Source organism: Xyrauchen texanus, chromosome 6 (assembly GCF_025860055.1).
Source record: "Xyrauchen texanus isolate HMW12.3.18 chromosome 6, RBS_HiC_50CHRs, whole genome shotgun sequence".
Lineage (NCBI taxonomy): Eukaryota > Metazoa > Chordata > Actinopteri > Cypriniformes > Catostomidae > Xyrauchen > Xyrauchen texanus.
This window is the reverse complement of record NC_068281.1, coordinates 44,828,126-44,853,857: the sequence shown is the minus strand read 5'-3', so window position 1 is coordinate 44,853,857 and position 25,732 is coordinate 44,828,126. Positions and strand designations below refer to the sequence as shown.

The following is a 25,732-nucleotide window of genomic DNA, read 5'->3' as shown; positions in this document are numbered from 1 at the left end:
TAGCTTCAATAAAAACAGAAAGTTATAGACAAAATTCGGAAGAGTGGAGCATTGAAAAGGGGTCGGCTGAATAAGGTGGATAGTAAATAGTGCAGCCAATTTTGCAATTCATTTGCAATACTTCAAACTTTAAAATACTGCAAATATTAAAAGTGTATAATATGTATATATTAAAGGGGCATTCAATAGTTCTTTAACTAGCATTAGCATTGCTCTTCTTCCTCGACAGTTGTGTTAGACGCTATACTATATTGAGTGGAATGGTGGTGGTTGTATAGTGGGCTAAAGCACATATCTGTTAATCAGAAGGTTGCTGGTTCGATCCCCACAGCCACCACCATTGTGTTATTACAGGGATTGTCCCTGTAATAAGTGCACTGTAAGTTGCTTTAGATAAAAGTGTCTGCCAAATGCATAAATGTATATTAGCATGATCGTCTCTGCTGCCCTGCCCATTTGCATCTGGAAAATGTCGGAGTTTGAGGTGATTTCTAAAGTTATTATTACTCCTATGATATAATTGCTTTGCCTAAAAACAAATGTCAGAAATCAAGTGAACATGCTACTGTTAAAGACAGATTATTATTGTCCCTCTTATCAATAATCTTTGGAGACTGTCTACGGTTCACGCTATTTTTTAAGACAGTCATTACTTTTATCAGAGAACTGCTTAGCATACAATAAACCTCAATTATCTAGTGATTAAGAATATTGTGTTAAAGGAAAGATTAGAATTGATTTTGATGATCAAATTTGACATGTAGATGAATATTGTATTTGAAGAACTAGTTTTATTTCCAAGCAACCAACATCATGGTTTACTCAAAATACACAACGATTGCTGTGCCACGCTACTTTGCACTAAACGAATGAAGACGCAGATGAATGAAGAGAACAGTCTTCATCTCATGCGAGTGTGAGTCTGATCGTTCTTCACAATTAAACACAATTAATTCATTCATTTGTTCATTGGCTCAAACTACTGAATACACCTTTAAGAGGTTCAGGACTGATTGATCTAACAGTAGATGGCGGTAATGCGCTATTGTAGTTTGCGGTCCGCCGCCACTAAAGAAGACGAAGATGATGATGCAGAAGAAAAATATACTAGAATTTTCATGTTTGTTTATTTTTCATCTTCGCATCATTGGACAAAAGACAGCGGCATGATCGAATATATTAAGTACGAATATCCAACATCAGACTTTAATTGAAACTCATTATATTCCGGACTAAATACAGTTTAAACAGTAAGTTTGGATTCATGTTTATAAATGTCACCAATATTCTCATCATCCTAAACGAAGACTTGTTTCAACACGAACAGGAATAACTCCAGGTGTTTCAACTGAGATCTGCGGGATAAAACATTGTAAAATGATGTTTATTAAAGAAGAGAGTGAGGACATGAGTTATCCAGAATCATGCAGTTCAAATGTCATGAAAAATGAAGATACAGAGGAACAAAGAGGTTTGTGTCCATTCTTCAAGATTTATTATTGTCTGTTCATGAAGATTAAAGTTATAAAATGTCAAGCAGTTCAATGTGATGGCTGTAGTTCATTATCAGATTATTAATTTAATCAAACAAAAACAGCAAAATACAATGTCTTAAAAATGAAACATAATGATTTGGGGCGAATTTAAGGAAAAATGTGAGGTAGGCAACGTGACACACGAAATAGTCTCCGGAGACGCCTAGCGGCGGTGTGGGTACTTCGATAGAAAATAATTGTTTCTATTTTTTTTAGAACGCGGCATATCATTCGTCAGATACACGACGATTTAATGGACCCTGCTGCTCACACTTTACCAAAGTTGTGTACAAAATATGTTTGAAAAGACAAAGACGATTGTGCTATTTATATCTGACAAAAAGCACGATATCGATTATCATCAGGAAAATGTTCGATATTTCGAATCTTCTGATTATCGATACGTGAAAAAGATATCTTTCCCAAGCCTACAAAATATGTTTTATTAAAGTAGGATACATGTGCCTAATTATTTGTTCATAATTTGTCTAGACTTTAAAGCCCTTTTTTCTATGTTCTACTTATGTTTGTTTATCATAATTCTTCCACTATGGTATTTGTATTATGACATAACTATAGGGAATGCATCATAATTACTGCTGTAATGAGTAAAATAAAACATTTAAAATAATGTAAATTTAAAATTTAAGTTTCATATACTCTGACAGAATTAAATTTATTTTACTGTGTATGAATTTCTGTTTCTGAAATAGTAATCACTAATACAATATGCTAATGTAGATAATTTTGTTATGCTTTCAGTTTTATGTTTAAAGAAAAAAAAATGTATCTGTAAATTTCACAAACGCATGAGAGGCTGCTCTTAAATACATATGAAAATGTTCCTTAAAGATACAAAAACTACTAGTAAATTACTTATCATTCATGTTAATGTAGCATGTTATTTTAAATATATATAATAGACACACTAATTTAAATTAATGTTTTAAATAACATTAAGTACATTGTGAATTATGCTGGTCCTGTCACAATAACGATTTTTTTTGGACGATATATTGTCCCAGAAATAATTGCAATAAACAATATTATTGTCATTTTAAGACCATTTTATGCCACTGATATAATGATAATATAATAGCATAATAATGCAAGTACACCCTTTCAAAGAGCAATTCACTGTTAATTCTCAAGAATATTCAGACATTGGAAATGGAATGTCAAAAAAACAAAAACTATTTAAATCGAGAAGGCCCTTCTCCATCTCCAACTGCAGTTTTTGTTCTGAAAAAAAAAGTTGTATTGCCACTTTTCGTTGCCACTGTTTTTATACAAAGTCAACATACCGGCTTTTTCACGTTAATGGGCTCTCCTCTCTCATTCGGCTTAAAGCTAAAATGTTCCCACACCGGAACTGTGGAATTTGGCTTAGAAACCAAGCCCATTTGGACTTATTCTTCCAAACTTTCTGGCTGAAATTATGCAGTCATTGGGGAAAAACACCTATTACAGGGCTGGACATTAAGCATTGCCATGTGGTTGTCCAATTGGTTATTCACAAGAAGTTATTTGTATGGAGACAAAAACAAATAAAGGACGTAAGAAAGAAAAAAATGAAAGACATCATCATCATCATCATTTACACTTAATAGGGATTAAAAACGCAGTGGAGAAAGATGGTAAATCATTACTCGCACTCAAGCTTGTATGAATTTTTCTCTTATGAGGAACACAAAAGTAGATTTTTGGCAGAATGTTAGTCACTGTCACTGCATATTTTCTATAAAATAAAAGTAAACATCTCCTTTTGAGTTCCACGGAAGATAGAATGTCAGACAGGTTTGGAATAACATGAAGGCAAGTAATGATGACAGAATTTTTGGTAACACTTTACAATAAGGTTCATTAAAATTAGATAATGCATTAGCTATCATGAACAATGAACAATATTTTACTACATTTATCAATCTTAAAGTTAGTTACGAAAAAAAAAATACAATTGTTCATTGGTCATAGTGTATGAACTAATGTTAACATATATAACTTTTTATTTTAATGTATGAAAATGTGTTAATATAGCCTACTGTATGTTGGAATTAACATTTAACCAAGATTAATAAATTATGTAAAAGTGGTGTTTATTGTTAATTCATGTTAAATGATGTAGTGAAACAGGAGATCAGCACCAACAATCATGCCACGGTCCAAATCACTGAGAGAAAATATTTCCCCGTTCTGATGGTTGATGTGAACATTAACTGAAGCTCCTGACCTGTATCTGCGTGATGTTATGCACTGCTGCCACTTGATTGTCTGATTAGATAATCACATGGATGATTGTTGGTTCCAGATGGGCTGGTTTGAGTATTTCTGTAACTGCTGGTCTCCTGGTATTTTAACACACAACAGCCTCTAGAATTTACTCCGAATAGTGCCAAAAACAAAAAAACATCCTTGAGCTGCAGTTCTGTAGACGGAAGCACCTTGTTGAGAGAGGTCAACAGCGAATAGCCAGACTGGTTTGAACTGACAAAGTCTATGATAACTCAGATAATAGTTCTGTACAGTTGTGGTGAGAAGAATGAGATGCCGGTTGGCGCTGTTTTGGCAGCACGAAGGTGGACCTACATAATTATTGCTAAAAACTAAACCCGCTCCTAAACGAAGCGACCAACACCTCCAAACATAATGATGGTCATTATGGGAAAATAGTTACAAATAGTCTTTAGACCATAGGACATTTCTCCAAAAAGATCTTTGTCCCCATGTACAGTACACTTGCAATCTGTAGTCTGTTTTTTTTTGTGTCAGTTTTGGAGCAGTGGCTTCTTCCTTGCTGTGCCGCCTTTCAAGTGATGTTGATATAGGACTCGTTTTACTGTGGATATAGATACTTGTCTACCTGTTTCCTCCTGCATCTTCACAAGGTCCTTTGCTGTTATTCTGAGATTGATTTGCACTTTTCTCACCAAACTACGTTCATCTCTAGGAGACAGAATGCATCTCCTTCCTGAGCGGTATTATGGCTGCTTGGTCACATGGTGTATATACTTGCATGCTATTGTTTGTGCAGATGAACGTGGGACCTCCCGGTGTTTGGAAATTGCTCCCAAGTATTGTCCACAATTATTTTCTCTTGGCTGTTTTTAATTTTTTTTTATTTTCCTATGATGTCAAGCAAAGAGGCACTGATTTTGAAGGTAGACTTTAAAATACATCCCCAGGTACACCTCCAATTCAGTACACTTCCTATCAGAAGCTAATAGTCTAATTGTCTAAAGGCTTTACATAATTTTCTGGCATTTTCCAAGCTGCATAAAGGCACAGTTAACTTAGCATACAGTGGGTACGAAAGTATTCAGACCCCCTTAAATTTTTCACTCTTTGTTATATTGCAGCCATTTGCTAAAATCATTTAAGTTAATTTTTTTTTCCTCATTATTGTACACACAGCACCCCATATTGACAGAAAAACACAGAATTGTTGACATTTTTGCACATTTATTAAAAAAGAAAAACTGAAATATCACATGGTCCTAAGTATTCAGACCCTTTGTTCAGTATTTAGTAGAAGCACCCTTTTGATCTAATACAGCCATGAGTCTTTTTGGGAAAGATGCAACAAGTTTTTCACATCTGGATTTGGGTATCCTCTGCCATTCCTCCTTGCAGATCCTCTCCAGTTCTGTCAGGTTGGATGTAAACGTTGGTGGACAGCCATTTTCAGGTCTCTCCAGAGATGCTCAATTGGGTTTAAGTCAGGGCTCTGGCTGGGCCATTCAAGAACAGTCACAGAGTTGTTGTGAAGCCATTCCTTCGTTATTTTAGCGGTGTGCTTAGGGTCATTGTCTTGTTGGAAGGTGAACCTTCGGCCCAGTCTGAGGTCCAGAGCACTCTGGAGAAGGTTTTCGTCCAGGATATCCCTGTACTTGGCCGCATTCATCTTTCCCTCGATTGCAACCAGTCATCCTGTCCCTGCAGCTGAAAAACAACCCCACAGCATGATGCTGCCACCACCATGCTTCACTGTTGAGACTGTATTGGACAGGTGATGAGCAGTGCCTGGTTTTCTCCACACATACCGCTTAGAATTAAGGCCAAAAAGTTCTATCTTGGTCTCATCAGACTCTTGGAGTCCTTCAGGTGTTTTTTTAGCAAACTCCATGCAGGCTTTCATGTGTCTTGCACTGAGGAGAGGCTTCCGTCGGGCCACTCTGCCATAAAGCCCCGACTGGTGGATGGCTGCAGTGATGGTTGACTTACTACAACTTTCTCCCATCTCCCGACTGCATCTCTGGAGCTCAGCCACAGTGATCTTTGGGTTCTTCTTTACCTCTCTCACCATGTGCTCTTCTCCCCCGATAGCTCAGTTTGGCCGGACGGCCAGCTCTAGGAAGGGTTCTGGTCGTCCCAAACATCTTCCATTTAAGGATTATGGAGGCCACTGTGCTCTTATGAACATTAAGGGCAGCAGAAATTTTTTTGTAACCTTGGCCAGATCTGTGCCTTGCCACAATTCTGTCTCTGAGCTCTTCAGGCAGTTCCTTTGACCTCATGATTCTCATTTGCTCTGACATGCACTGTGAGCTGTAAGGTCTTATATAGACAGGTGTGTGGCTTTCCTAATCAAGTCCAGTCAGTATAATCAAACACAGCTGGACTCAATTGAAGGTGTAGAACCATCTCAAGGATGATCAGAAGAAATGGACAGCACCTGAGTTAAATATATGAGTGTCACAGCAAAGGGTCTGAATACTTAGGACCATGTGATGATTTTCTTTTTAATAAATGTGCAAAAATGTCAACAATTCTGTGTTTTTCTGTCAATATGGGGTGCTGTGTGTACAATAATGAGGAAAAAAAATGAACTTAAATGATTTTAGCAAATGGCTGCGATATAACAAAGTGTGAAAAATGTAAGGGGGTCTGAATAATTTCCGTACCCACTGTATGTAAACGTCTGACCCCCTGGAATTGTGATAGTCAATTAAAAGTTAAACAATCTGTCTGTAAACAATTGTTGGAAAAATGACTCATGTCATGCATAAAGTAGATGTCCTAAATGACTTGCCAAAACTATAGTTTGTTAATATTAAATCTGTAGAGTGGTTAAAAAATTAGTTTACAACCTAAATGTATGTAAACTTCAGACATCAACTGTATATCTGGCATTTACTAAATCTTGGCATCACCAACTGGTGTTAATTGACAACACCATTCTTTACAGCAGTTCTCAGAAAATGTGGTCACTGACTATTATCTTGCAGACTTATTTAAAATAAAAAATAAAAAGTGTTACCTGAGACAGATGCCTGAATATGCTGACCCTGTTCGTGATGCCAAATTGAAGACTTTAAATTCATGTATTTTCCCCATTGTGGAATCACAGAGCCAAACACCATTTACTTGCCAAGACATTACAAATTTATTAATTCTTTCAGTTATCAGACATAGGAGAGAAAGCTCCATTTTAATTCGAAGAGTGCTAAATGGTTTTCCAATCGTCCCTCCATCGTGATGGGGCTTTCTTAGTCTTTCTCAATCTTTCTCTGAACAAAATACATTTGCAGGGTGTATTTAGGCATACAATAGCATTCAAATAACCTCACCTCATAATGGAAAACACACGTCTCAACTTAGACATGCAACTCAAATAAGGCAACTCATGTACAACCTATATTAAGCTTACATACAGTATGCAACCTTGACTCATACTAGGCTTTAGGTATGCATATTCAGGTACAGCCTAAACCTAACTTTCTACAAGAACGTTTAGATGTGGGTCTCACCCTGTCTATGCTCAAAAATGTATGTCACTGCCATAGCAACTGGACATAGCCGACTGGGCGGTCTATCAATAGGCAGACATCCTTTGATTGTGAAATTCTTGGGTTACGTGGGGCAAATTATACTGTCTCGCTCCACCAACATGCCGATTTGGGACTTGGCACTTGAGTTATAAGCACTCTGGGGCCTGCTATTCAAGATAATGAGTTTACGTGTACTCTCATTAAATCCTGCGCTGCTTCTCGACTTTGGCTTCAGTAAAACATGAAACATTTTCACCACCCATTTGGTTAGTGCTTAATATTTATATACACTCATGTTAGTGAATTGAATCATCCTGCGATGCTGTGCTACCTGAACAGGTTAGCGTCATTGCCTTGTGTATCTATCCATTCATCGTTCTAATTCTTATTGTGATATGAAGAGGAGTCTCTGTTGGTGTCTTTTACTACTCCTTTGTCTAGTATCATTGCGTGTGCGGATCAGCAACATGGTGTGATGGTATACATTCCCCATAGCTTCAGCTATGACACCGAATGAATGACCGACTTGAAAGTGAATGATACGTTTATGACTGTAACCACGGATCCCCGAAAGGAGGGAATGAAATGCTGCGTAAGCTGGGCATGCTACTAAATCTTCGCTGCAATATGCCAATTACTATCGCTGAGATATTAAAGAATTTCAGAGATTGGCTACGCCAGCTGGGATAACCCCATAGTGTCAGCTATGATGCAGTATTTCTCTCATTTTAGGGAACTGTGGTTACAATATTAAAATATTGTAGTTGATCACAAACTGCCTTCTCTTTGCCTTCTGCCTTCCATAAAGAAAAATATCTCTTTCACTGTCAAGTTCCACATTTAATTTAAAGAAACAATATTTTCAGATTCACTTGGATGTTAATAATGGAGGTGTAGCGGTTAAGATAATAATGACATATCACACATAATTCTTACAGTTGTGCCTTGCCTTTATAAATATTTATTCTAAAAGTATTCTGAATGTGTTATTTTTTGTGATGTATTCGGAATACTTAAATACATTTTAGAAACAGAATTTAGTGTTCAGCCCAGAATACTTTCTTAAAGTATTCTGCCCAACCCTGGAAATGTATGGTGAACATTTTCATGTTTTCATTTTAGAGATGGACGTGAAATTGGAAAGACAAGAACTAAATGAAGTGGAGGAGAAACACCATCCGTATCAGACACTTCATACTTTCAGAACTGAACAAAACACTTTTAGTGGCTCACAAACTGAAAAGAATTTCTCACAAAAGAGAACTAAAAGAACAAGAACCAAAAATTATTTCACCTGCCATCAGTGTGAGAAAACTTTCACACAGAAAAGTCATTTTCAGAGTCACATAAGAAGTCACACCGGAGAGAAGCCTTTCACCTGCCATCAGTGTGGGAATACTTTTACACGTAAAGAAAGTGTTACTAAGCACATGAGAATTCACACTGGAGAGAAGCCTTTTAAATGCCATCAGTGTGGGAAGGGTTTCAGACAGGCATGCATTCTCAAAAATCACCTGTCCTTGCACTCTGAGGAAAAGTCATATAGCTGTGATCAGTGTGGGAAAAAATGTTCTTCAGCATCAGTTTTAAGAACACATCGGAAAATTCATCAAAAAGAGAAGCCTTACTTGTGTTCACCTTGTGAAAAGAGTTTTTCTCATCTGCAAAGTTTAAAAGACCACCAGAGAAAACACACCGGTGTGAAACCTCATGTGTGCTCTGAGTGTGGTATGGCCTTTCATAGACCTTACAACTTGGAACAGCACCAAAGGATTCACACTGGAGAAAAACCTTACAAGTGTTCATATTGTGAAAAAAGTTTCATTAGTTCAGGAAACCTGAAAAAACATGAGAGGGTGCATACTGGAGAGAAGCCGTACCACTGCAACTCATGTGGAAAAACTTTCACTATTTCAGGAAACCTGAAGAAACATGAGAGAGTGCATACTGGAGATAAACCATACCACTGCACTTCATGTGGGAAGAGTTTCACTGGGTCAGGAAACCTAAAAAAACATGAGAGAGTGCATACTGGAGAGAAGCCATACCACTGCACTTCATGTGGGAAGAGTTTCACTACATCAGGAAACCTGAAAGTACATGAACGAGTGCATACTGGAGAGAAGCCATACCACTGCACTTCATGTGGGAAGAGGTTCAGTCACATAAGTAATCTATTGCCCCACAGAAGAAATGATTGTCCCTGAGTTGTCACAGTGAGCGAAGTTAATCTTTATTTGATTGGAATTTCTCTCAAAAAAACAAATAAAATTAATTGAAAATAAATTGCAGCTGGTTGAAATAGTGTAGTTAACATTGATTAGCTGCATCCCTGTATAAGTCACACTGATGCTGTTGTATGCAGCAGGCATTAGGGCCCAATAGCATCCACCCGACTTCCCTACAGCCGCTCAACATTTCAGACTCGCTCCGTGAAGAGAATTTGTCATCTGTACAAGTTTTTTATACTCTGTTTGTTTCATGAAAAAAATTTCCACATCTCTTTATAACATGTAACTCTTTGCTGTCAACAAATAAACAGCTCTTAGTCTGTGAGTGAAATAATATGCCTGTTGTATTCTATTCATTTATTAATGTTAGTGACTGTCTATCTGTGGATATTTCTGATATTTACAACCCTCTTTGCTATGCACGAATTATCTGGTTCACTGACTGAAATTTTTACTTTGAGTTTGATGAAACGTCATTTTGTGGGCATGTTGACAGCAATCTAGATTTTGTTAGCACAATAATGTAATATATTGACACAAAATATGAATGTATACATATACACAAATATGTAATGTATAGAAAAACAGCCAAACATAATTACAGGCCCAATTTTAAGAGCGCTAGTGCTAAGCGCAGTGCTATGCTTTAAATCATAAGTGCAAAGTCAGTGGGCAAAGCCATTAAGTTTTTTTTTATTTACATGCAAGCATGTAGCAAGTCAAGGCGCAAATAAGTTTGAAGAAATTGTGCATCCAAAGAGCTAATGGGCTGGGTCAAGTGTAATTTTTAAAATTTTTATTCTCTCATAATTTATTCACCCTCATGCCATCTCAGATGTGTATGACTTTCTGTCTTCTGCAGAACACAAACAAAGACTTTTAGAAATATATCTCAGCTCTGTAGGTCCATACAATGCAAACAAATTTCAAGCACCAACAAGCAGATTAAGGCGACATTAAAGTAATCCATTCAACTCTAGTGGTTTCATTAATGTGTTCTGAAGCAATCCAGATGGTTTTGGGTGAGAACTGACCAAAATATAACTCCTTTTTCAGTGTACATCTTGCCATTGCAGTCTCTAGGTACGATCATGATTTCAAGCTCGATTATACTTTTTAGTGGATTGTCTCTCTCCATGTGGAATGTGAATGGTTTGAGGAAACCCATAAAAACAAGGAAGCTTATTTCTCTTAAGTGTAATAAATATGATGTATTTTTTTCTTCAAGAAACGCACCTTTCTCTGCAGGAAACTGAAAAATTTGGGAAGATATGGGGTGGACATTTTTTCTTTTGTGCTGGCTCAAGTAAGAGCAGGGGAGTCATTACACTGATAAGTAAGCATCTACAATTAAAATGTCTCAGATTCAAGATAAATTACTAAGAGTCTTTATTGTTTTAGCAGAAATTCAGAGGCATAGGCTAATATTTACACACCTAATGCTGATGATCAGGGCTTTTTTATAGATCTTGAAGGGTTGTTGCAAGCCGCTGGCACCCCTCATGATATAATATTGGGAGGAGACTAATCTATTGATGGACTCAAGTCCTTGATCATAGTGAAGCAAAAGTGTGTAAGCCCCCTAGAGCAACACTGACGCTTCACAGTATGTGTAAAAATCTTGGTCTTAAAGATATTTGGAGACTTTTGAACCCATCTGGTAGGGACTATAAATATTTTCATCAGTTCATAAGATTTATTCTAGAATAGATTTATTTATATATATATATATATATATATATATATATATATATATATATATATATATATATATATATATATATATATACAGGTGAAACTCGAAAAATTAGAATATCGTGCAAAAGTTCATTAATTTCAGTAATTCAACTTAAAAGGTGAAACTAATATATTATATAGACTCATTTCAAGCAAAGTAAGATATTTCAAGCCTTTATTTGATATAATTTTGATGATTATGGCTTACAGCTTATGAAACCCCCAAATTCAGAATCTCAGAAAATTAGAATATTGTGAAAAGGTTCAGTATTGTAGGCTCAAAGTGTCACACTCTAATCAGCTAAACACCTGCAAAGGGTTCCTGAGCCTTTAAATGGTCTCTCAGTCTGGTTCAGTTGAATTCACAATCATGGGGAAGACAGCTGATCTGACAGTTGTGCAGAAAACCATCATTGACACCCTCCACAAGGAGGGAAAGCCTCAAAAGGTAATTGCAAAAGAAGTTGGATGTTCTCAAAGTGCTGTATCAAAGCACATTAATAGAAAGTTAAGTGGAAGGGAAAAGTGTGGAAGAAAAAGGTGCACAAGCAGCAGGGATGACCGTAGCCTGGAGAGGATTGTCAGGAAAAGGCCATTCAAATGTGTGGGGAGCTTCACAAGGAGTGGACTGAGGCTGGAGTTACTGCATCAAGAGCCACCACACACAGACGGGTCCTGGACATGGGCTTCAAATGTCAAACGTCTTACCTGGGCTAAAGAAAAAAGAACTGGTCTGTTGCTCAGTGGTCCAAAGTCCTCTTTTCTGATGAGAGCAAATTTTGCATCTCATTTGGAAACCAAGGTCCCAGAGTCTGGAGGAAGAATGGAGAGGCACACAATCCAAGATGCTTGAAGTCCAGTGTGAAGTTTCCACAGTCTGTGTTGGTTTGGGGAGCCATGTCATCGGCTGGTGTTGGTCCACTGTGCTTTATTAAGTCCAGAGTCAACGCAGCCGTCTACCGGGACATTTTAGAGCACTTCATGCTTCCTTCAGCAGACAAGCTTTATGGAGATGCTGACTTCATTTTCCAGCAGGACTTGGCACCTGCCCACACTGCCAAAAGTACCAAAACCTGGTTCAATGACCATGGTATTACTGTGCTTGATTGGCCAGCAAACTCGCTTGAGCTGAACCCCATAGAGAATCTATGGGGCATTGCCAAGAGAAAGATGAGAGACATGAGACCAAACAATGCAGAAGAGCTGAAGGCCGCTACTGAAGCATCTTGGTCTTCCATAACACCTCAGCAGTGCCACAGGCTGATAGCATCCATGCCACGCCGCATTGAGGCAGTAATTAATGCAAAAGGGGCCCAAACCAAGTACTGAGTACATATGCATGATTATACTTTTCAGAGGGCCGACATTTCTGTATTTAAAATCCTTTTTTTATTGATTTCATGTAATATTCTAATTTTCTGAGATTCTGAATTTGGGGTTTTCATAAGCTGTAAGTCATAATCATCAAAATTATATCAAATAAAGGCTTGAATTATCTTACTTTGCTTGTAATGAGTCTATATAATATATTAGTTTCACCTTTTAAGTTGAATTACTGAAATTAATGAACTTTTGCACGATATTCTAATTTTTCGAGTTTCACCTGTATATACACTCACCTAAAGGATTATTAGGAACACCGTACTAATACTGTGTTTGACCCCCTTTCGCCTTCAGAACTGCCTTAATTCTACGTGGCATTGATTCAACAAGGTGCTGAAAGCATTCTTTAGAAATGTTGGCCCATATTGATAGGATAGCATCTTGCAGTTGATGGAGATTTGTTGGATGCACATCCAGGGCACGAAGCTCCCGTTCCACCACATCCCAAAGATGCTCTATTGCAGGGGTTCTCAACCTTTTGCAAGCTGGGCCCCCCCAAAGCTGGTTCATTGCAGTTGGGGCCCCAGTTCCCCCCGCCCCGCCCCGCGCCTTATTGTTGTTATTATTATTATTATTATTATTATTATTATAATTGGCAGTAGCACCAGACTTCTAATGTGAGCTTGCAGGCATTATTATTATTATGAGTAGTAGTAGGCCTATTATCATTACTAGGCTATTGCTATATAATTATATGAGGTTACATGCTTTATTGTTGTTGTTATTATTATTATTATTATTATTATAATTGGCAGTAGCACCAGACTTCTAATGTGAGCTTGCAGGCATTATTATTATTATTATGAGTAGTAGTAGGCCTATTATCATTACTAGGCTATTGCTATAATTGGGAATTGGCAACAGACCTCTGATATTAATTTATGCTTTATTATTGTTATTATTACTAGGCCTAATAGTAGGCATCATCTGCATTTTTTACAGAAGCTTGCTGGTAGGTGATGTTAATGTGAGACCTGAGACTGCTTTGCCTTGCAAAGATCCTCAATTCTTGGCTCAGTGTTTGATAAACATAGCCTCAAATCATCCTCGATTTGTGCACGATTGCGGTATTTCGTTTTGAGTGCAGTCATTTTTGAGAATCCTGCTTCACACAAATATGTCGACGCAAAAGGAAGGAGAATCTTCAAGGCGATGTCACAGAGTTCAGGGTATTCCTGCATCAATGCTGCCCAGAATGACGAAAGAGGGCAGGAGCTAAAGAGTTCCTTCAGTCTACTGTCACTCTTCAGCTCAATAAGCTGTTCCTGCATATCAATTGATAGCTCGTTTGCTGTGCACACAAACGGATCTCGAACCCACGCAAAAGAGCGATAATCCTCTTTAAAGTACGTCGCAAATTGTTTTCTCATTGCTGACAGGTGCTCAGACGCTGATTGAAATAGGGAGGAGAAATCGTGTGACGTGCCTGCATCAGTGATAAAGTCTGCAAGGCTGGGGAACATGGCGCAGTTCCCTCGACTGATGCCGCCATGCCAGAGGTCTAGTTTTTATGTGAAGGCGTGCACTTTGTCTACAAGGAGCAAAATATAAGTTTCGTGGCCTTGCAAAGACAGGTTGAAATCAAACAAATGAGCGCCGTTTTCTAAAGTCTATGAGCGCAGCACACACAAATAAACTAAATTGACATACTGCAGTTAAATTTCAAAATGTGGTGTTTTTATATTTATAACATTTGAATACAGTTCAGCAACATACATCACACGACCTGACGACCAAGAGAGCTGACAATTGACATCACTTAATTTACCATCCCCTCACGATTGAAAATGTGACACTGATTTCATATGACAGTTCAACAAACAAGTTAATAATATTAAGTCACTTACATTTTAGACGAAATAATGACTGTTTTGGTCTATTTTAGTAGCCAAAAATAGATCCAATGAATCCAAACAAAGATCACAGCATAGCCATAGCGCATCTCACAGCAATACTCAATCGTATTTTGAATGATTCAGTGTTGTGAACGAATCGGTTGAGTCAAAGATTCAATGACCCATTCACAAACATCTGTCTCATTCTTGATGAATCGGCCGTTTGAACGAATCGTTTGAATGAACGACTCAATGACTTGCTTAATGAAACCGCTTATCACCTGCATTTGCGCTCACTATCGACAAACCAATCAAATTTGTTCAAAACATTTTTTTTAAATCAGTCCAAACACATTTTAATTTTTATTCAGGAGTTATGTATATACAAAACTATAACTTTTTATGACAGTAGTTTAGTGATAAAAAAAATGTGCCCAAAAAATTTTTTTTCCAGTTTTTTTCCCTTCCATCGTAGCCTACTCGCTATGTATATATATATATATATATATATAGATAGATAGATAGATAGATAGATAGATAGATAGATATAGATAGATATATTAGGGCTTTTAATCGATTAAAAATTTTAATCGTATTAATTACATGGTGTCCCGATTAATTAATCTCGATTAATCGCATTTCCATATCATTGCGATTAATTGCGTACATTTTTTTACGTGTTATTTTTTTAGTCAAATGAATCACTGAATTAATGTGTTAAATCTGCTTTATCGACGTTGAGTCCCTTATTTCATCTGTTGTTGATTGCTCAATTGAAAACATCTTATTCTCAGATCATGCCCTGGTGAGTTTAGAGGTGTTGCCACATACGGAGAAAAATAAATCATATAGTTGGGGCTTTAATGTATCCCTTTTGCAAAATCCTTAATTTCAACAATTGTTAAAGGCTGAAATCAATGTTTATCCTCTGTGGGCGTGGCTTGGGAGGCACTAAAGGTGGCTCTTAGGGGCAGGATCATACAGTATGCCTCATTCATCAAAAAATCCAAAGTACAAGAATTTGTGGAGTTGGAAGGGAATATTAAAAGTGCAGAGGCAGAGCTGAAGTGCCAGATGTCATCTGATGGCCTCAGAGAATTGACCCGATTGAAATACAGATATAATACTATTTTGTCGTGGAAAGTGGAGTTTTGGTTATTCAGGGCAAGACAGTCATACTTTGAGTCGGGGGACAAAGCAGGGAATCTTTTGGCTAGATATATAAAGCAGAGAGAGTTTTTTCTACCATTCCCTCTGTGAAATCTGCTGGTGGTAAAATATTAATCTCGGCCATTGATATTAATAATTATTTTAAAGTATTCTATTCTAAAGTACCTTGATCTCTATTGTTCCATGTCTTCATCAACTGAAGCATATTAGAAACATCCTGGAACCATTAGAACTCCCTAAACTGAGATAACCTTAGAGGAGTTTGGCGAGGTAATTAAGGCCTTGCCTACAGACAAGGCTCTGGGTTCAGATGGCTTTGGCGCTGAATTTTTTAGATCTTATGCTACAGAACTGGCTCCACTTTTGTTAGAAATTTATGCGGAATTATTAAAGAATGGTAAGCTTCCACCAACCATGACAAAGCCCGGATTAGTCTGATTCTTAAAAAGGACACAGATCCAAGTGAGTGTAAGAGTTACCATCCAATTTCCCTGATCCAGCTAGACGTTAAAATATTGTCAAAGATTTTGGCCCACTGAATAAGTAAAGTAATGACATCTCTTATACATATAGATCAGGTGGGGTTTATTTGGGGCTCTAACTCTTCTGATAACATTAGGCATTTCATTAATGTCATGTGGGCAGTGGCAAATGATCAGACTCCATTCGCTGCCATCTCACTTGACGCAGAAAAGACATTTGATATGGTAGAATGGGATTAATTTAAGATTTTGGAAATGTTTAGGTTCAGGAATATTTTTATTGGGTGGATAAAGTTACATATAGACACCCGGTAGCGGCAGTGAAAATGAATGGAATAATTTCAGATTATTTTATTCTGGATAGGGGCACTCGGCAGGGCAGGTTCTGTCTTGCCCTGGAACCATTTGCAGCCGTGATAAAAAAAAAGGAAGATGATTTGGTGGTGGAGGGAGGTGTGGCGCATACGTTTTTGCTTTACAAAGATTATATTTTATTATTCATCTCAGATTCTACTAGATCTATGCCTTGCCTCCACAGAATTATTCATTCTTTTCTGTTAATAAAAGCTGATTACATATATTCTTGTGTTGTTTGTTATATTTGAGAATGGGATCAATAAAAAAATTGTTAATTACAAAAAAGAAAAGACGCCCGTCCAGCGCATTTTAACAGTACATAGAAAACAGTGCAGGTGCACAGAAAAGTATGTATAGATGGCCCCTAACTCGTCCAATACTTTAAAAAAATTCTCAAACCTAACGGTTTGTCAGAACTCACTGAGTTTGTGTTGTAGACCTAACTGAATAGTGATTTTAGTTTTCGAATAGTAGCACGTCGAGCAGTTAACTGAATGTCAACTATCCGTGGACCGTACTGATTTAGAATATGCAAATATATACTCCAACACCAATATTTGTCTTTGGCTTGAAGAAGCTAGGCCAGCAGCTGCTGAACAAGTGCATCCACGGTCAATGTGTCATTGGAGAGAAGATGTACTGGTGTTTTGCTATCATTTTCAAGTGAAAACAGCATGTCAATTCCTGGACTACACGTAACCTGTAAGCTGTTTATCAGTTGTAACCACAAGATGGTTTTGATTGTTGTAACCATCAGCATATTTCCACAGTGATTCTTTCCCTGCCTTATTTGGTATTGTTAAAAGTTCTCCCTTGCCATTTTTTTTGCTCACAGTGTTCTAAACTCTGACACTCCTTGTCTTTTCATACATATCTGTGAATGACAGCACATATGCAAAACAAGTTATGTTAAAATTGTATGCTCTCCTTCGGACTGGGTGTGTGTGTGTGCACGACGATGCATGCCACCAATGTTTTTGCACCTTACCAAAGAGGCAGTAGATCTCTGTTGGAGGGGCACTTCATTAAAGGGGCATGGGAATCAAGCACTTGGTTTTTGTGCCAAGATTTTCACAGATTAGTTCCCTGGATGAACAGATATAGACACTGCAATGCAAATAATAATGTTAACCCAGGGTAAAGTATGAACAGAGTGAAACATAGAGTAAGATAATTCCGTTAATTCAGGGTTAATTTTGGACTGACTCAGGGTTAAAAATGGCTAGGGAAAAGCAGTGTTGAATGGAGTGGTGGCTAGGGGGGTCATGTCCACTCATAAAAGTTAAGGGACAGTAGTAGTATTGAGTCAAGTGCTCATGATAGAGATATGTCTTTAGATGCTTCTTGAAGGTGGCTAGAGAATCAGTTGTTTAGTGGGGTTTGGCAGGTCATTCCATCATCAAAGAGCAGTTGAAGTGATTGTCCGGGAGAATGATTTTGTGCCTCTGTGAAATGGCACCACGAGGCTCACCTCACTGAACGTAAACACCTAGAGGGCACATAGGCTTGAAGTAACGAATGTAGATGGGGTGTGTGAAGCCAGTGGTGGTTCTGTAAGCGAGCATCAATTAACTTGAACTTTATGCAAACAACCCTTGACAAGCAGTGCAGTTAGATGAAGAGAGTTGTGATGTGTGCTCTCTTGGGCTCGTTGAAGACCAATTGTGTTGCTGCATTCTGGATTTATTGCAGAGGTTTGACTGTACATGCAAGAAGTCCTTCCAGAAAAGCATTGTAGAAGTCAAGTCTAGATATAACAACAGTCTGGACAAGGAGTTGTATAGCATGCTCCCATAGGAAGGGTCTGATCTTCCTAATATACTGCACAAATCCGAATGATCGAGCTGTTCTGGCAATATGGTCTGTGAAGTTCAAATGATCGTCAAACAACACACTGAAATTTATGGCTGTCCTAGATGGTGTAATTGTTAACAAGTATAGTTGAATGAAAAAGGTATTATGAACTACTGGGCTCGCTGGAAAAATTAGAAGCTCTGTCTTTGCTGGGATGAGTTAGAGGTAGTGTTCTTTCATCCAACATGAAATGCCTGCCATGCAGGCTGAGATCCCTGCAGCTACCATAGGATCATCAGACTGGAATGAGAGGTGAAGGTGTGTGTCATCAGCATAGCAATGATTGGAAAAACCATGTGCCTTAATGACAGATCCCAGTGATGCCATGTGAGTAGAGCCCAAGCATTAAACCCTGAGGTATCCCAGGAGCTAGTTCGAGTGACTTGTATACAGCTCCCCTCCAAGACACCCTAAAGGACCTACCTGTGAGGTAAGAGTCAAACCACTGGAGCATGTTTCCTGTGATGCCCCTTGCTGTGAGAGTTGAAGGAGGATCTGTTGGTTGACGATATTGAACATCTTTCATGCTTATCCTCTCTTCCAGTCTTTTACACTGCTGTTGGGTTACTTTATGCCACTCTTGGTGCAAAAATTCATGCAGCTCTGCTTTTTTTGATGGCTTGTGGCCATCCATCTTCCTCTTGATCACATTACAGAGGTTTTAAATATGGTTCAGGTCTAGAGGTCGACCGATATTGTTTTTTTTTCAGGCCGATGCCGATCTTTTGAAATCCGGGTCGGCCGATGGCCGATTATTGCTGCCGATTTATTTTGGCTGATATTTGGCCGATATGTGCTTGTTTTTAACCTCTTATTTGAACCTTTTATTTGAAAGATAAAATGTAACACAAATAATTACTTAAGATAGACAAAATTTCTCAACAAAAACATTTATTGAACACTTGACCAATCTGCACTTGTAGACTTAAATTAAAAATGTATAATGTAAAAACATATTGTATAAATAATGGATAACAAATATATTAAATAAACAAAGCAGGTGTTACGAACTGCTCCGAGACACGAAGGTTGAGATCCAAATGCAGCTTTAATTTAGGGGCAATCCAGACACGTAATCCAATATTCAGAGCATCCAAGAGAAGCACAGGCATGGATGGGTATCGTTAAGGTTTTAATGGTATTACTATATTACCGATACTGCTTATCGATCCGGTACTTTAACTGTATTCTTAACGGTTCTTTTTGTTATATATATATATATATATATATATATATATATATATATATATATTACACAAAGATAAATGTTATATAGACACAGTGATTTAATTTCAGGAAGGTCTACTAACATTACTGTTCAGGTGTGTTCTAAAAAGAAATCTAATAAAGTAATCAATTGTAAAATAACACTGCATAGTTTATCATAGATTAATGCTCATAAATGCAGAAGTTATTCATTCAAGAGCTGTAAGTGATTTTCTCTTCGCCTTTTGTTGTTTGATTCGCAGTAATTGCTCAATCGTCTGCATGTTTATTATTAGACAGCTTCCCCATTAAGACCGAGTCTAATAGGCTCCTGATGCAGCATATTTTCTCCCAACTATTTCCATAACTACATCCATTTAAGACATAAACTGTGTTTAAGTGAATCTCCAAGCCGGTCGTTTTGACATATTTTTGTGTATAGTTGATCGCTTAGGCAGCGACATGAAACCCAAAGTAGCCTATACTTTGCTTGTCTCGTTATGGTCTGTTTGGAGCCTGAGCCACCTTGGGAACGGTATCTCTTGCGCTCTTTTTATTATTAAACGCATCCCGCAATTTAGCAACAGTAGCTAGACTGCATTTTACAACAATCACAGATCGTGCTGATTCTGACGTTAAGTTTGAGTTTTAGGGAGAAATGTCAGTGCACCGCTGTGAAGGGAAGGAAGTTGTGCTAGACAGAATGCGGCTTATGTATAAATATTCTTTTTATAATCTTTGGAAGGCGAAATATAAAATAAAATCAGACTAATATCACAGATCTAAACCAGGCTACATTTGAATGTTTCGTTCTGTCACTCATTATGCAGGGCTCGTGTTGTGCTCGCTGTGGCACCGCGTGAGCGAGATCTCTCTCTCTCTCTCTCTGACTGCGAATTGCTAAATTGCATCACAGACAAATGGTTTCATATTATTATACATAGAAATGGCTGGCGAGATAAAATAACTTTCTCTTTATAGCAATAATAAATGTATTTTCTTAATTTCTCCAGTACCGACAGCAGAACCGATAACGTCCGAGCTTACCAAAGCCAGTCCTTCACTAGCCTATAGTGCGTTGGTATATTTGTATTACTTATTTATCTCCATTGAGTGACAACCCTCTCAAATATAAGACACACAAACAGAACAAATACAAGTCTCAGATTCACTGTCTGTAATTTCAAAATTCTTGCTTCCTTATTGTGACATGAAAGCAACCCTTCTGCTGTGATAATGCAACTTCAAATACGCTATCAATATCCAAAGTAGCCGAACGTCATGTCAACTATCGCGTTTGTCGTGTTTTTTCTTGAAGTTGGCAGTAACATATCAAAAGTTTTTAATTAAATATAATGAAGTTATACAAATTTAATCCTTACTGTTTTCTCCAAGGAACTTAGCTCCTTCCTTAGGCACTGGATGAGGTCTGCTCACTCTGCTGGAAAATGACTCTAGGGGCAGCGTGTGTCGAACACGTGTTCCACAACAACACTAGGCTGCCCACAGATGCGCCTGCCTAATAATCGGCTTGATTGTTAGATCATTTTGTCATCCAATGTATTTAATTTATTTGTTGATCTGCAATCCCGTCTCGATACGGCTCAGCCGAGGGAAGAAAGAACTGACACAGACTCAATGGTATCAAATCCTTTCCTCAAAAGTTTATTGTCTCAGCTTTCTGTTATATGGTCCAGAAAACCACATTCCACTGGACCCTCACCAATGAAATAGTTCTTTACCTTATATGGGGGTGACATACATTCGAGGTACGTGGGAAACGTGAGAGAGAAAAAACACATTCCTTAGAACATCTTCAGAACAGGGAGCAGCTGTAGCTACCCAACAAAGAAGTTTGAAAGAGGCCTTCATTATTCCACATTACATCACCAGAGAAGTTTGTTGAGAAGCATTAATTATTCCACATTGATATACTTGGATATTGGCCGATGCCGATTATGTTAAAAAATGCAAAAAATCGGCTGATTAATCGGCCGACCGATTAATCGGTCGACCTCTATTCAGGTCTGGAGATTGGGCTGGCCATGACAGGGTCTTGATCCGGTGGTCCTCCATCCACACCTTGATTGACCTGGCTGTGTGGCATTGAGCATTGTCTTGCTGGAAAAAACAATCCTCATAATTGGGGAACATTGTCAGAACAGAAGGAAGCAAGTTTTCTTCCAGGATAACCTTGTACATAGCTTGATTGATGCATCCTTCACAAAGACAAATCTGGCCAATTCCAGCAGCTGAATCACCCCCAGATCATCACTGATCCTTGTTACGAAACTTGTTTCGCACACACGCTCTCATTCACAGACACGCGCAAACGGACGAGTTGGGGCCGTTCACGCTGAACTTGTTTTTGCATGCGTCTGTTCTCTTTTCCCATTGTTTTCCTACGTAAACGCATGCTGGACTTCTCTTGCCCGTCTGATGACGGGATGTGTCTCTCGCATAGAAAACACTTGTTCTTTTTAACCCATTATTTGATTAGACTTTCTCGCTCCGCATCTCACTTTTTCTTCAGTGGCTCATGCAGGATCGGCACATTTTAAACACCATGGCAAGTTAAAAAGAACTTAAAATGTTCAAAAACGCATGTTGAGATTACGTCTTATTCTTGGATAATGATTCCCAGATTGAATATCTGGCAACTGCATTGGTATACCTTTGTCTTAACAATCAGTGCACTGAGGGCTATGCACCAGAATCAACACAGCCACATTTTTACACAAAGATAACATTAGTTTGATTATACATTGTTTCATGCAATTGTTGCAGTGTAAATACATTCAGCTGCAGATGTAGCTTCTGTTTAAAGACAGAAAAATGGTAATAAGAAATAAGTAAATATGTGTGGCTCACGATAAGCATTTGGTGAGTCACGTCCACATCAGAAAATTGCAGAATGAAGGAATGTTTAGAAATAGTAGTTTTTAAATAAATTATATAAATAGGTAAATACAAGAAAAAATACTGCAAAGACTGAAAGTTGGAAAAGGACATCAAGTAGTTTAGAGTCCAAACAACGACAGAAAAACCTTGTGTAAAGAACTCCTGTAAAATGTGTGGCTTATAGATGTATGGGTGGCTTGTTAAGTGTGATATATTGCGTGATATAAGGCATATTAATATTTATATCGCACTTTTCAAAAACAGCTCATACACAGTGATTCACAAAAAATGTATAAAACGACAATAAAAAACAAACCAAGAATGAGTAAAAATGAAATGCACCCAAAAATAAAAGAGAAGGAAAATGTCATTAATAAATGGGCCTTAATATGGAATTATGCAAGCATGTCTAGTTAAAATCATTAATATAAAATATTTTTGTTACATGACCTCACTATTTTATTAATTACTGCATGTGGCATCCAGTTATCATTTCTTATCTAATTTTGTGTCAAAATATATTCTTTGTCAGTCTAATCAAATAATGGGATAAAAAGAAGATTAAAATGTTGTAATCTGCCTTCTGTTTGTCTTCTGCCTTACATAAAAAAATATTAGTGTCCAACTCCACATCTTATTTAAAGAAACAAGCTATTTATATTCACTTAGATTAGTTAAAAGTGGAGGTGTAGCAGTTAAGATAAAAATGACATATCACACATAAATCTTCCAATTGTGCCTTGCCTTTATAAATATGTATTCTAAAAGTATTCTGAATATGTCACTTTTTATGTTATGTATTTGGAATACTTTACTGAATACATTTTAGAGTATTTAGTGTTCAGCCCAGAATATCTTTTTTAAAGTAATCTGCCCAACCCTGGAAATGTATAGTGAACATTTTCGTGTTTTCATTTTAGAGCTGATGGATGTGAAAGAGGAAAGTCAAGAACTAAATGAAGTGGAAGAAAAACGCCATCCGTATCAGACACTTCATACTTTCAGAACTGAACAAAACACTTTTAGTGGCTCACAAACTGAAAATAATTTCTCACAAAAGAGAACTAAAAGAACAAGAACCAAAAATTATTTCACCTGCCATCAGTGTGAAAAAACTTTTACACAAAAAAGTCATTTTCAGAGTCACGTAAGAAGTCACACCGGAGAGAAGCCTTTCACCTGCCATCAGTGTGAGAAAACTTTTACACAGAAAAGTCACCTTCAGAGTCACATAAGAAGTCACACTGGAGAAAAGCCTTTCTCTTGCCATCGGTGTGAGAGAACTTTCACACAGAAAAGTAACCTCCAGAGTCACATAAGAAGTCACACTGGAGAAAAGCCTTTCACTTGCCGTCAGTGTGGTAAGAGCTTTACACGTAAAGACAGTGTTACTAAGCACATGAGAATTCACACTGGAGAGAAGCCTTTTAAATGTCATCAATGTGGGAAGAGTTTCAGACAGGCATGCATTCTCAAAAATCACCTGTCCTTGCACTCTGAGGAAAAGTCATATAGCTGTGATCAGTGTGGGAAAACATTTTCTTCAGCATCAGCTTTAAGAACACATCGGAAAAGTCATCCAAATGAGAAGCTTTACTTGTGTTCACCTTGTGGAAAGAGTTTTTCACATCTGCAAAGTTTAAAAGACCACCAGAGAAAACACACCGGTGTGAGAAATCATGTGTGCTCTGAGTGTGGTATGGCCTTTCATAGACCTTACGACTTGGAACTGCATCAAAGAATCCACACTGGAGAAAAACCTTACAAATGTTCATATTGTGAAAAAAGATTCACTAGTTCAGGAAGCCTGAAAAAACATGAGAGGGTGCATACTGGAGAGAAGCCGTACACCTGTACTTCATGTGGGAAGAGTTTCACTATTTCAGGAAACCTCAAGAAACATGAGAGAGTGCATACTGGAGAGAGGCCGTACCACTGCACTTTATGTGGGAAGGGTTTCATTGGGTCAGGAAACCTGAAAAAACATGAGAGAGTGCATACTAGAGAGAAGCCATGACACTGCACTTCATGTGGGAAGAGGTTCAGACACATAAGTAATCTATTGCCCCACAGAAGAAATTATTGTCCTGAGTTGTCACAGTGAGCAAAGTTCGTCTTTGTTTGCCATGGAAATAGTATGAAATTAAGAAAAAACGATATGTAGTTCCTCTCAAAAGAAAAATTACAATGAATTGAAAAAAGTTGCAGCTGGTCGAAATAGTGTTGTTGAGTGAAAAAAACATTGATTAGCTGCATCCCTGTATAAGTCGCACTGATGCTGTTGTATGCGGCAGGCATTAGGGCCCAATAGCATCCACCCGACTTCCCTACAGCCACTCCACATGTCAGACTCGCTCCGTGAAGATTACCTCAGGATCTATGCATCGTATCACACCGTATTTGGCCTTGTTTTGATTGGGAGAATCATCTGTACCAGTTTTTTATACTCAGTTTGTTTCATGAAAAAATGTTCAAGCCACATCTTTTTATAACATGTAACTCTTTGCTGTAAACAAATAAACAGCTTTTAGTCTGTGCGTGAAATAATATGCCTGTTGTATTCTATTAATTTATTAATGTTAGCGACTGTCTATCTGTGCATATTTCAGATTTTTACAACCCTCTTTGCTATGCACTAATTTTCTGGTTCACTGACATAATGTTGTACTCTGAGTGTGATGATGCATCATTTTGTGAGCATGTGAGGAGTTGCTTCTTACAGAATTCTAGAGTAGCGTTTCTCAGTCCTTCCCTGAAGTGTACCACTAACACTACATTTTGGATGTCTTCCTTATTTGACACACCTTTTTCAGTTTATTGAGCCCTCTACTAATTTGCTAATCATTAAAATCAGGTGTGCTAGATAATGGAGACTTCCAAAATGTGAAGTGTTAGTGGTATTCCATGAAAGGATTGAGAAACACGTGTCTAGAGTTTTTTAGCACAATAATGTTATGATGGGATAGAATAACTGCCCAGCAAACTAGTTATACTACTAGTTACTAATTATAATCATAGTGCTATGCTTAAATTCATATGTGCAAAGTCATTGGGTATGGCCATGAAGTTTTGGTATTTTCAAGGCACTAGTGGGTTTGGTGGAATTGCGCATGCAAAGTGCTAATGGACTGGGTGAAGTGCAATTTAAAGAGATAGGTCAGCCAAAAATGAAAATTCTCTCATCATTTACTAAACCTTATGCCATCCCAGATGTGTATGACTTTCTTATGCAGTACACAAACAAAGATTTTTAGAAGAATATTTCAGCTCTGT

At 37.7% G+C, this 25,732-nt stretch overlaps 1 protein-coding gene across 1 annotated transcript; it reads left to right on the top strand.

Annotated features, from left to right (window-relative positions):
• The first annotated feature begins 1,084 nt into the window (after positions 1-1,084).
• Positions 1,085-24,946, top strand: LOC127644933 (zinc finger protein 883-like). Its single transcript, XM_052128388.1, has 3 exons — positions 1,085-1,471; positions 8,426-9,458; positions 23,828-24,946. The coding sequence occupies exons 1-3, from the start codon at positions 1,378-1,380 to the stop codon at positions 24,474-24,476; spliced, it is 1,776 nt and encodes a 591-aa protein (XP_051984348.1). The 5' UTR covers positions 1,085-1,377; the 3' UTR covers positions 24,477-24,946.
• Positions 24,947-25,732: the final 786 nt, after the last annotated feature.